The sequence below is a fragment of the Lipophrys pholis genome (assembly GCF_963383615.2).
Source record: "Lipophrys pholis genome assembly, chromosome: 8".
Classification (NCBI taxonomy): domain Eukaryota; kingdom Metazoa; phylum Chordata; class Actinopteri; order Blenniiformes; family Blenniidae; genus Lipophrys; species Lipophrys pholis.
In genome coordinates, this window is record NC_137630.1 from 10,783,523 (window position 1) to 10,796,969 (window position 13,447).

Below are 13,447 nucleotides of genomic sequence, written 5' to 3' on the forward strand. Positions count from 1 at the left end.
GCTGCATGTAAAATTAATGGCAGAAAGTCCTTATATCTGAAAAGGAGTTAAGCTGAGGGTCTATGCTGGACCAACGCCCACCACCACGGTTGTGTAACTTTCCTGTCGGGCTTTACTGGGAGTTTTAAGGAGCCTTTCCGTACTGCTCCTTTAATTTCTGAGCCGATTTTCAGAGAGCAGCAACCTGTAACAAGCTCAGCGATCCTCCCCCTGATGGATTATTTAACAGGCGCTGCTGAGTCCCATGTCGCCATCTGCTATAGGAAGAAAACACCCCGCGGAATATCCTCAGAGGCGCATGAACGACCAGGTGATAGTCATCCAGCAGGCGGAAAGGTCAAAACATAACCAGTAAAAGTAGTTTTCGAGTCACTCCAGTAATAGGAACACTCGTGCAACAGGTGTTCAGGATCCTGCGCGCGCCAAGACGCACGAAAGGCGGATGAAATACTAGAAAGCGGGTTGTTTATATCTCGGATCATGGCGCACTGAGTTTTATTCCGGCATGGAAAAGGTGTAATGATGTGTGTAGTTTAAAAAGGGAGGTGGCTCTCGCTTCTGGTCATCGCTGGGAGAGAGGATCCGTGGATGTCAGTGAGCCTTCCGAGAAAATTGACCTGCAGACTGACATGATCTGAAGCTTTGCGCACATAATGCTGACTCCATCCGCGCGGTGAACCGATCGGGGGTCAACGAAGGCCAAGCAGAGGTCTGGTCCGGGCCGGGGAGAGGAGTCCCGCTGTGCGCAGCAGTCATGGTGGTGGAGGGGGACAGGACGCTGCTGGCCGCCAGGCAGGGCGACCTGCAGGCTCTCAAAGTGCAATTAGCTACAAAGGAGCTCACCGCCGACGTCAAGGACGTTCTCGGGGCTTCTCCCGTCCACCATGCGGCTCGGGCAGGTAAACTCACCTGTCTGCGCTTCCTGGTGGAGGAGGCAGGGCTGCAGGGCAACTGCCTGGCGAACAACGGGGCCAGCCCGGCGCATGACGCAGCAGCCACCGGCAACCTGGCCTGCTTACAGTGGCTGCTGACCCAGGGTGGATGTCGGCCAAAGGTGAGTGGCTTCAGACAGAGGATAAATTGTAGGACAGGGAGATGACAGGGCAGCAACATGAGGATGTTTGCCCTGCATGTGATGTGTCACTGCTGTGTACCCACAACCTAAAAACTATAATGAGCCGAATAGAACCTGTGGAACTGGATTATAACCTCACAAGAAGCAGCATAGTAAAGTTAACCCACAACCAGGCAACTCATATTTGGCACCTTGTGTATAAATAATAAACCAAAATATTAGAAATTGTTTTGCAAATCAGATGTTATGCTGGTGTTGTCCCTTACAATTGTATAAACACACTTGTGTTTGACCCATTTCCTTAAGCAAAACACCTCATTTCCATTCATTTAAGCTGAATGAAACATTTCTCTCAAAAGATCAAAAATTGTGAAAAGCTGTGGCTCAACATCACATGAAATTTACTTCAAATGGCATCATCTATTTTCAAACCTGTTCAATAAGACTACTAAATAATATTCAATGTATTTTCTTAATAGCACATGGCATTGTAGTACAGTCATGCAATATTGTATTGCTGCCTTTTTAATTCTTGAAGTATGCAATTACTCATAATCTCATCTTAAAATCCTAATGTACACATTTTTAGTGGCTTATAAAGGGTTAATAGAAGATGTAGTTTCTCTGGGAAGGGCATTTTGTGGTTCAGACTTAAAATCTCAGCACACATGAGCAAAAAAATATGAAGGAATGAATGAAATAATGCTACATTGAAACTTGAAAAACTGTCTGATTAACCCTACCTGAATAGTGAAAGTATGAGTATTCTCTGATTTCTAAAAGAACAGAAGTAATGTGACACTCTTGGAGAGTATTGTGCCTGTACTGGTTCGTATGCAAAATTTCTCACAAGTGACGCACAGATGATGCTTAAGAAAATCTGTTCGGACTAACGTGACGTTGTTTTCTTGATGTAAGATAGAAAAACATATCAGTAAAGATTCTAACAATGCAGCCCCACAAGCCAATTTTATTAAAGCATACTTTCATGAACATATATTTCAAGGCATTAAGAAGTGAAGCCACACAAGCAAAGTTATCATAATCTTTTATAAAGACCAGTATCCAAATGTAAGCAGTATAACAAGAGAGCATGTGGCACAGGATGAAATTCAACATGATTGAGCTCCAAAGGGCGAAGGACAAAATAAGCATAAAATCAGGGAAAGACTAAGCTTTCTCAGGTCTTCATTGTCTTACTAGTGTCTGTTATTATACTTCACTTTGAGGGTGGTGATATATAGATCACTTTCTCTGTAATACAGAATGTAAAGGACTGCATTGTATTTACTTCCATTTACTCTGATGCATCGCAGTATGCAGTAGTTGAGAGGTTATCAGTTGTGCTCTAATGAATGAGAGACATACATATGAACTATGATCATGTTTCCTAGTTGATCTAATTGGTCTAACTGACGCTAAAGAAACCTTTTGCATGGAAGAGCCGGCCAGTTTCATCACGTTCACTCCAGAGACTATCTGAGGCGACAGCAGCACAAACTGAGCCATCGAGCTCACCCATGAGATATCCCCTCTCACTCCAAAAAGATTTACGCAGTAATAAGATCTCTGTGTTCTACTTAATGCCACCTTTACTTTTGAGATCTGCCCAACAGACCGCAGAAAAGCGACAAAGAGCACACAGTGGCACAAATTAACTGATAAGATACTTGGCTGACATTTAACGAAGCCTATCAGGTACCACTTGTGGAGCAATCCACTTGATAGGTGCCCGATGGCATCTTTCACTTTTTAACCATTGTGTGTCTCTGAATTATATCTGATGTAACGGGGTTCATTTGCGGCACTCCATTGACTCAGATGGCAACTCTAGCTTGTTTGTTGAGAAGAGTCCAGTATCAAAGCAAAATATCTTAAAAGGCCACGCAAATCCAACTACTTTACACATAAAGTATGTTAAAAATCCAACTCTATATTTTGTCTTTACAGTGATTAGCCCTTTTTATGTGACTCTAATTTTCAGACTTTAAAATGGATGCAGCCTTTTAGGCTCGTTCAACCAATCTGCTTTAACAGAACTCTCCACTGACCACTATCTCCGTTTCAATGACAGGACAGGGACAGTTCTGGTGCCACCGTTCTTCACCTCGCGTCCCGCTTCAGTCACCACGAGATCACCGAGTGGCTGCTGAAGAGTGGCGAGGGCGACCCCGGGGCCACCACCGACACAGGGGCCCTGCCTGTTCACTACGCTGCTGCCAAGGGAGACTTGCCCTCTCTCCGACTGTTACTGGGCCACAGCCCCAAGTAAGTACAACCTGTACTTGTTTGAAATCACGGCGGTTTGGAGGCGTGTTGGGAAGGATGCCGACTCCTTCATACGTTTTCTGTCTAAAATATTGTAACTTGGAGGATTTCAGGTGATCCGTTTGTATATTTGCCTTTAATTAAATGTGATATCTACTGCATACCTTCACCTGCATCCATAGAAAGTGATAAAAGCTCAGAACACTTTCACAGATTTCTACTCTTTTTTTTTTGTATTTTTTCTTATTTTCATAGATATTTATTGTATTTTTAATCCTTAACCAATGATACAACTCAGGTATTGATAACTGAAATAAAAACCAGCCGTTAGATGGACTCCTATCCAGAAAAAACTCAAAGTTTATATTACAACACCAAAAAACTAAACTATAACCTTCACTTTTTTATTCTCTTTTCTCACAAAAAAGATTTGAGTTGAAGTATAAAATTCCCAGCATTTTTTTCCCCGCTTGTGACACATAAGTTACACCAGGTCAACAGAATTGACACTATTGCCGCTTTGAAAGCCCGACATTAACAAATGATCTGCCAGATTTCCACCTGTAAGCGCACCAGCTCTTATTTATTTTAAGATGATTACCAAACAATGCAAGACTGAAGTAGAAGCCGCCAGAGTTCTGGACGATTTCTCACCAGCTTTCGGCTCCGAGCTGCTGGAGAAACTATTTAAAGACAAAACAATGGGACTGAAAGAGAGTAACTTCTTATACAAGTGGAGCAATCTTAATACTGAGTGATGAAACCCAAAAAACCTCTTAGTGGTTTTATTTTTGATATATTACATACATGTGGTGCTTATATAATGGTGGTTGAAGTCTGTACAGATACTTTAGAGCCCTTGGGGGGAAAAAAACGTCATGTCAACAAGTGATTCAGTGACTTATTGAGACTTAAAAAAAACATGATAATCCTGTTTTGAAGGTTAATAATCTAGTTTGAGATCTCCAGTGTGTGCTTTTGATAGTTTCATGAAATACTGAGTGATATTTACCAAATATTTCTTCAAAAAGTGAGACTGACAGCACATGAACCTGTCAAACACAAAAAGTAACAAAAAAAAGACCTTTATATTCTTTATATACACAACTGCACAAATGTCATTTCAGATTACTTATAGTTCAAGTTACATGTATATATATGAAAAGGAGATGCAATGAATGCTCCAAATTCAAGTCCATGGAAAAGATGAATTTCATGTGCTGGAATGTTTGGGAGTATTCCCAGCAATTATATAATATACGCACTTAAACTGACAAGATACATGCACATTTAGAAAATGACATGAAAGAACGTTCTCAAAGAGAAAGCACAGCAGCATTATTATCCTCAGACAAAACAACACAGTGTCAGGTTCACACAATAGTGACTACTTTTTACCCTCTAATGAATGTGATGTATAACCAGTGCTGCTTCAAATCCCCCGTGTGCCATGTGGAGATCCCACTCTATCATATGAACTACATCAGTGCTGCTGACATGAGTAAAATAGTGAATACGAATAGTCATGTCTGCCTATCCAGCATTTTCCCCTCAAATTACACTGTTTAAATATCCTACTACGTGCGTCCAATATCATCCAACAAACTTAAAACTGACTATGCTGAGTATGTGTAAGAGTAATGATCTGCCAGGTTATTTCCAATAAGCAGAAATGCATTATAATTTAAATTTATAGACAGTGTGAGCAGAATAATATTCAGATGCTTGTTATCGTTTGCCTACGTTTCATGAATGGCATGCTTAAAAGTACAATTAAGACTTGCCATATACTATAAAAACATTCAACAGTTCAGGCAATAGATGATAATGATCCTGTCAGCAACATGGATAGCGTCTATTCATTAACCCAGAAGTGGGCATTAATATTTTCCCAACAGGTCGCATAACAAACTGAGCCTGCTGTGAAGGTTAAGAAGCACGAACTATGCAGAAAATTGAGGAGCCTCCTTCAAAATGAGAGCAAAGCAGTAGCAACATGTAAATTAATACTCGGTTGATTCAAATTTTGGCAGTGAGCTCCTGTGGGTCGTTCAGGGACAACTAAAGGGCCGTACGTGGCCGGCAGGCTGTACAATGTCCAGGTCTGCTTTAACCCATATAACTTTGGCCCAGTTTCAGAGCATTAAATTGTGCTGTGGCTGGAGTGAAAATATTACACCTGGTTTAAATCACTGGTGCAAAGGCCTAAACGCAGTGTGTTCTGGAAAAACGCTTCTTCATAGTTAATGGAAAACCACTTATCTGAGAGTCTTTTGTTTGCTTACACTTGAATACAAAAAAGTGACGTAAATTGAATCAGCAGGTAGATCTCTTGTTGTCTCAGTGGTGTTGATAAGTTTGAATTTCATGTAACTTGTTTGGTTATAAAAAATAATTAATCAGTAAATAATTAACCAACAATGAAAAAATGCTCCTTTTGTTGATATATAATCCCAATAATTTCCCTTTCTGCTACCATAAACATACACAAATGTGATTACAGCCCCACGTTTAAGATGAACCGCTATAAGCAGCTCGACTCTCACCTCGTCCAATATTGTCCAGTCGCACCCCAGACAGGTGCATACCTGCTGAAAATTTAATGGCCCCCGGGGACATGGCAGCTCCCTGATAGCTGGGCTCCATTCACTCTTCCCCACCACCCCTCCCACCGTCGCTGTTTACCACCGTCTCCACGGCGACACACAGTAGCGCCAACAGCTGATAAGATAATGAGGAAAACAAATCCGTTTGAATAGACGGTCTGCTTTCTAGTCGTGCTCCCGGGGCATTGTTTACAATAGCACTTTGCAGAGGAGAGATACCATTCTTCTTTCTGGGTTTATTACAAGCCACAAATTTGCATTTGTGGGTTTCAGGCAGCGGGTTGATGGCTCCGACTTTGTTCTACTTGAAAAATCACAATGATAACCTGACTCCCCCTGTTACATCACCACTTTAGGAAGTGGCCGCCTAATGATGGTGTGGCTGCACACACGTGAACGTACATCCACTGACAGATAGTAAACAAGCACCTGTATTTAAAATATTCATCCAGTTTTCTATTTGGTGCATCAAACAAATGGTTAAGATGGTGAGTTTTCTCACAAGTCCACAAACCTCCAGAGATTTTAACCATGGGCTACTTTGAAGATGTATTCAAGACAACATAAAGGGTTTAAGGCTGCTTTAAATGATATGAAAACAAGTGCATTGGCACAAGAAGTACATAGTTAGCATGATGTTTTGAATCTTATCTGGTGAAATGTCAAATAAACTGATATAGTATAGATAGAATGACAAATTTGTCCTGTTTGTGAAATGTTAGGTTTTAAAGTTCAACAATAACAGCATAAACACAAACTATTCATTGTAAAAAAGATATATAAATGAGAAGTTCTGACTTTATTGCAATGTTCAATACCCATGGTTTCTATGACATTTACATTGTATTTTACTATACAGTATATTAACAAACCTAGTGGTTTGTGCCTCTTCCTCACAGTGACAATATCCAGGATGTAGGGGGCTTTTTGTGTGACGTTACATGTTTTTATTGTTTGCAAGTAGATTTTCAAGTTTCTTCCCACGGTCCAAAAACATGCATTTGACTAGAATTGCCCCTGAGAGTGACTGTGTGGTGTTTGCCTGCCTCTCCATGTTTACTCTGTGATGGATTGTTGTCCAGGGTGTCTTCTACTTTCACCCAAAGTCTGGTGGGATTAAGTTTCACAAGCGACTGGAGATCACATTGCACACAATAAAAAAAAAGTAAAATAAAATAAAGGAAACTTTAACCATTGTATGGCAGTGTGGGTGAACTAAACATTTCTGCCATGTTGGTGAAAAACAAATGCAGCTGTTACAGAAACTGCTTTAAGTTTTTCAGTGAATTATTATTTTATTTTATTCTGGGTGTGATTAAAATTTTTGAAATGTGATATATATGCTGAGTATTTCAATCTTTGGCTACGCTTCACTGTGCATTTGTGGATTTATAACCAAAAAGCCACTAAAAGTCACTATTAAACCAGGACATTTAATACCAACTATTTAGTGTATGAAATGTGGTGAATTTGTACAAAAGTATAACAAACAGCTATTAGGGACTGTGAGTTTATGACACACACTCAGAGATGAGTTCTCACTCTCTTATCCATCTTTCAGTTATTGTGTAATCACTATCCTCTCGCGATGAGATCGGCTGAACATCACACGCGTCATTGTTTCAGATATTTTTCAGTGGATTTATAAGCTACATTTGAATCGGTGGCTCCATCACCCATTACTTCCAAGGAAGCCAAAGAAAAAGCTTCCTGCACTGCGGCTGTACTGATAACGTGGGTACACAAAGGAGTGAATGAATGTCAGAGGGTCAGATACATTGGTCTGCAGACAGGTTATGCAATCAATTAGTGCAGATTAGGATCTTTTTCATGCCAATCCTCAATTCCAACACACATCTGAAAAGGCTTCCCCTCTTTTTTTATCTTTCTTTTGGGGGGTTGGGATGCAGAAAATTCGTTTTCTAATCCTCAAATAGAAATTGATTATTTTTGCAGAAGTTTTTCCCACGTCTCTTGCATGAATTGTAGAGTGACTACAGGTATATTTCCAGGTTAATAAAATCCAGAATGAAAATATTTTCAACTAACAACTCAACATTTCACCCTAAAAGAAATGATTTTGAGTAAAAGCCAGAGTGTGAACATAGATTACAAAAAACAGAAAAGGGAAAACACTTTCAAGCAGAACCAACTCTAACAGTAGTGAAGGAGCATTTTCCCAAGGTTCCTGAGTACGAGGGAGCTCGTTAATCTTTTCCAGTGAGCTGGGTTTTTCTATTAGCCAATGGCCGAGCTGCACATATTTTCCTCAGCTGTAATCTCCTTAATAACTTCTTGGTACTAGTTGGACAAACCCCCCCTCCCCCGCTCTTTTCTGTTTCACAAGACATGTAAACTAAGAAAACCCTGACACATACCATTCAGAGATACTTTTAGGACAAGGCGCACAAAGCCGCATCAATCGGATCTTCTCATTGCATTGGGGCTCTGCTGTGGTGAAGTTATGGTCGAAGTTTCCACGGTGAGGTTTAGAAAAACCACAACATTTCTCATTATTTAAACAGGAAGAACCAGTGAAGAGGTAACAAGCCTTTATCAGGCAACAAGGCCATTAGTGTGACATCAATTACTTTAATAGTGATGAAGATAACCTGGGTCTTTGTTACCGTGTACATGTGGGGACGGGAGGGGACAATTACGCTGAGATAAATTACTCATCAGAGCCAGACTGGAAATATATCAGATGTCTTTTACATCAGCGTGAGTATTTTCTCCGCTGTGAGGTAGTGCCCCTCGTGCTGGCTGTGTTGTCACACAAGGCTGACTTCTTTCTTAAGACGTTTGAACTCTACACCTGTTCTCCAAAAGCACTTCTTCAGCGTTCATCACTTTGAAGAGCCGAGACAAAGGCAGCGTGTACTTTGTTGTCATAAATGTTGTAGTCAGGATTACTCACAAATATAAACCTCATTGTGAAGACATGTATGTATGTGTGTGTGTGTGTGTGTGTGTGTGTGTGTGTATGTGTGTGTGTGTGTGTGTGTGTGTGTGTGTGTGTGTGTGTGTGTGTGTGTGTGTGTGTGTGTGTGTGTGTGTGTGTGTGTGTGTGTGTGTGTGTGTGTGTGTGTGTGTGTGTATGTATGTATGTACATGTATTAATAGTTCATTCATCTGCCCACTTCCTGATAACACCTCAGACATTGTTTTTACTCGGGGGCATATCCAAAACGTCCAATGAGACGTCCATATTTCAGGTCAGCAAAGGATTTAATTAGTAATAAATTAGACACTTTTTTTCCCCACAGTTGTATTGCCTCCTCAGCCTCCTCATTCACAACATGTGCTCCTTGTTATTATCATCTTATCTACTCCTCCTCTTTACCTACTCAGTTGCCCACTGGCAAACTTCTGCTAAGCACAAGGCAAGTCGGGCAAAGCTAGTGGACTGATAATCCTCTTACGAGACGCATTGCTCATTTGTCACAGTCCAAATAAAGTACGACCTTATGGGATTTAGTGAGGAAGCACTCGCTCACTCCCTGACCTCCCGCTGTGTCTGAACGGATCTGGGACAAGGAGGGACGCTGGCATTGGAGGAGGTTTTGCATTGGGGGCGGGGTTAAGGGCGTTCAAAAATAAAGAAGAGCGGGATTTGGTTATGCGTCGCTGCTGCTGGCTCTCAAAACACAAGTGTGTTGACAATCCTGCCAGAGGTACACGTCTGTTTTCAACCTGTTGGCACTTATGGGTCTTTTTCATTTAAAAAAAAAACAAAAAAAACTCTGTCAACACTGATAAGCAAAAACATAATAATATGAAGGAAAACAATGTCTTTTAGCAACAAATATTATCCTCAGTCAAAAGCAAATTGAGATTATTGTGTTGAAATGTTATCGTGTTGAAATGACTCAAATCTAAATCAATGACTTATACTCTTCACTTACTGTATCATACATTTTTACAATTTACTATTCACTATTAGTTGGATTCACCACTTTACACGCACACAGGCACGCATGCGCGCACACACACATACACACACACACACACACATACACACACACACACACACACACACACACACACACACTCACACACACACACACATACAGTGTCAAGTGAGCTGCAATGTAAAGCATTCAGTTTTCATCAGAAGCAACTCGTGGTTCACTGTCTTGCTCAAGGACACTTCAGCAGCCGAGGAAAAGACAACCAGCATTGATTGTGTTGTTTTCCCTCCATGTGACATCTAAAAGGTTATACAAGCAGTGATCAGATGGCAGTATCTTATAATATGTGCTTTTTTTTTTCTTGTTAAAGTGCAGACAATGTGTTTGGACACAACCACTCATTTTCTTTTTAAATAAACGAAAACGTTTATATAACCCTAGATGCCTTTTAAAGCTAAAACCCAAATTTGTAGAAGCAGATGTTTGTTTCTAGCTGATATATACTGTAATTTCTTTGTTGTTTTGATCTCGCTGTCTCATTCGCCTACAGTGTTGTTAATTCCCAAACTAAGAATGGTGCCACACCACTCTACCTGGCATGCCAGGAGGGTCATCTGGAGGTCGTCCAATACCTGGTCAAGGATTGCGGGGCGGATCCGAGCATCAGAGCCAATGACGGGATGACACCTCTGCATGCTGCTGCCCAAATGGGCCACAACACTGTCATCGTCTGGCTGGTACGCTCAAATGTTGCTGAAATCTTTGTATTATAGTCATTTATCACAGGAGATCCACAGCAAACTTTAAAGCTGAACTAGAACTGATCAAATCTGCACTAATGTTGATGTGAGGTTGTTCAGTCCGTCTGCTTTGGATTCATAAATGACTTGAAAAACATAAATAATTCTGTATCTCTTTATTAGAATCGGTAGACTATTTGTGCAGCATTCCAACATATTGGATATTAAAAGTAAGACATTTCACAAATTCATCATAAATGTACATGGCTAGTGGCTTTACTTGTTGTTTTCGAATGCATCGAGAATAGTGACCACAGACACTGATTTCTGGAATTGTCCTTGAGGCCAAGAAGTGGATTTTAAGACACAATTGTTAAACTTAGTCTTTTATTAGACTGGAGAAGAAACTCTGTAGTCTTTAAAATAAATATTTTTATATAACCAGTAATGCAGCTAAACCAGTCATGCAGTGAGTTGTGCATTGTTTTCCGTCTTTCTAAAGATGAGCTTCACAGAGATCAGTCTGACAGACAGGGACGGCGATGGAGCCACAGCAATGCACTTTGCAGCCAGTCGTGGCCATGCAAAGGTGCTCAGCTGGCTGCTGCTGCATGGGGGGGACATCGTCACGGACAACTGGGGAGGGACGCCGCTCCATGACGCTGCAGAAAATGGTGAACTGGAGGTGGGTTTGAGATCTGTCTTCACTCAGGTGATATCACAGAAAAATACTTTTTATTCAAAGTCTTGTTATCACTGGTCACTTTAGAGAAAGACACATGCCGATAAAGTTGCTATTTTGAACTGTGAGTAAGTTTCATGACTAAGTTCAAAGCAGTCATTGGGGTTTGCTTGTCAATATTGCATTTTGTAACCATCTCTTTTGAATGACCGGCCTCAAGCATATGACTTTCACCACCACGCTAACCTACTGCTTTGACTAACACCTCTGCACTGTCCAAGTTGGATCTATTATGCAAAGTTTGTGTTCCCCTCCACATGATTATGGTCATTGCATAAGACCTGACTGAACAAAACATTTTTAAGAAGCTAAAATAAAGCATTTGTCCTCATGGCTAAACAAAGCTTGCTCAGTCTGAGAACAAGCTTACAGCAGACTCCAGGTTTTGTTTTTTTTAAGAGGAATTGTGAAGTATTTCCTTGTTTGTTTTGATTGTAAAACAGAAATGCTTTCTCTTCAGACAAATTGGTTACCCTGTAAATTAAGGACCGCTCAGATCAAATATATCATCACTACACGACGTGTGTTCCGCTTGAGTTAGGATTCATGAGAATGTGATAAGTTGGCGAATGTGGGTTTCTTTTGTTTGTTTTTTCAAAGTCTTGTTACGCTAGTCGGTGAACAATCCCACCTACGTACAGCTCGGGCATTTCAGGTTTTGTTAAAATCAAGAGATTAAAGCCTATCGTATTTACAGACAGACATGTCTGCTTTCTGACCTTTTCCGTCTCTTCTCCAGTGCTGTCAGATCCTGGTGGTTAACGGAGTGGATCTGGGCATAAAGGACCAGGACAGCTTCACAGCAGCGGACCTGGCGGAATACAACGGCCACTCCCAGTGTGCCAAGTACCTGCACACTGTGGAGAACATGGTGAGATCACTGTCCATGACATCTCTTACTACCATGTGTAATGAATGGGCTTAAATGAGTTTAATTGACACAAACCTGTGAATCTTTGCATTAAACAGTGATTTCACGTGTCAATAGATTTCAATTACAGAAAATCTTGGGGTGTATAAATTAATATCTTGGGCACCAAAGAACACTACGTAAACATAAGGACTACAAATCACACATGTTAACAAGCTGCAGCTATAGGAGTTACAACATTTTTGTCTCAATGCAGTTTGAGCTTTTTTTATTTGCACTCCACTAATTGGTCTAATGGGACTCCCCCTGCTGTACATCACAACAAGAAACTTTTAAACAGCTGTCTGAACTGAAGAACAGTTGTTCAACATAAAGATGGCAGTGTTTACTTTGGCATCCATGTTAAACAAAGCGTAGCATCATGAGTTTTCATATGATTTATACTACTGTTACAAAACTGTGTCCGAACCAGGCCAACAACCTATTTTGATTAGAGCTCCTATAAATTGTTTTCAAGAAGAGCTGCAGATCCCCTCTGAGACCTCTGAATTGTCAAAACACTATAGCAAAGCTGTGACACACTCGCTGTCATAAAGTGTTTTAAGGATGAAAACAATGGGCTGTTTGCCATTTCTGCTTTACATTATAAAAATGTCTTATTGAGGTTTTCTTTGACAACTTTATAGCAGATAAAGCTACAGCCCCCCCCCCCCCCCCCCCCCCCCCCCCTTGAGCTTGTACCTCCATTAAAGGGCCCTGGACACCAGGTTAAAAACCATAGTTCATCAAATATATGATTTAAATATTATTATTAGATTTCTAACTGATTTTCATTGTGAAGTCTCCAGAGGAAAACACATAGGTACAAGCTGGAGAGATAACTACCAGTCACTGAGTGACTGCAGGTTTTCCCAGCTCATTAACACAAGTACACATATTTGACAAGCAGGTGCCTCTGTGGCCTCAAACCACTGAAATCCCAGAGTGGCTGGAAGAATAACAACTCCTCCACACCGCTTGCTCTCTATGGCATACGGGAAACATATTTCCTCTCTCTTGTAGTCTTTCCCATGAGGGACATTTATCCAATTGAGTGTTGCGCTGTGGGAAGAGACAAAGGTCCGCTGTGACTTTTGATCAGCTGTGAGAAGTTTCATTAGTGCGCTGTACTCTCCTTATGCGTGTCTTTAGAGACCACGAGGTGAAGGGATTTCTGAAGTGACGCCTGAGCATG

General features: G+C 40.9%; 1 protein-coding gene across 1 annotated transcript in view; it reads left to right on the forward strand.

Annotated features, from left to right (window-relative positions):
• Positions 1-754: 754 nt before the first annotated feature.
• Positions 755-13,447, forward strand: part of espn (espin) — a gene marked incomplete at both ends in the record, with an annotated part of 38,540 nt that continues 25,847 nt past the window's right edge. The window contains 5 exons of the mRNA XM_080469659.1: positions 755-1,054; positions 3,150-3,343; positions 10,411-10,597; positions 11,103-11,285; positions 12,082-12,213. Of these exons, the coding sequence (XP_080325785.1) occupies positions 755-1,054; positions 3,150-3,343; positions 10,411-10,597; positions 11,103-11,285; positions 12,082-12,213 (996 nt within the window). The remainder of the gene's footprint in view (positions 1,055-3,149; positions 3,344-10,410; positions 10,598-11,102; positions 11,286-12,081; positions 12,214-13,447) is intronic.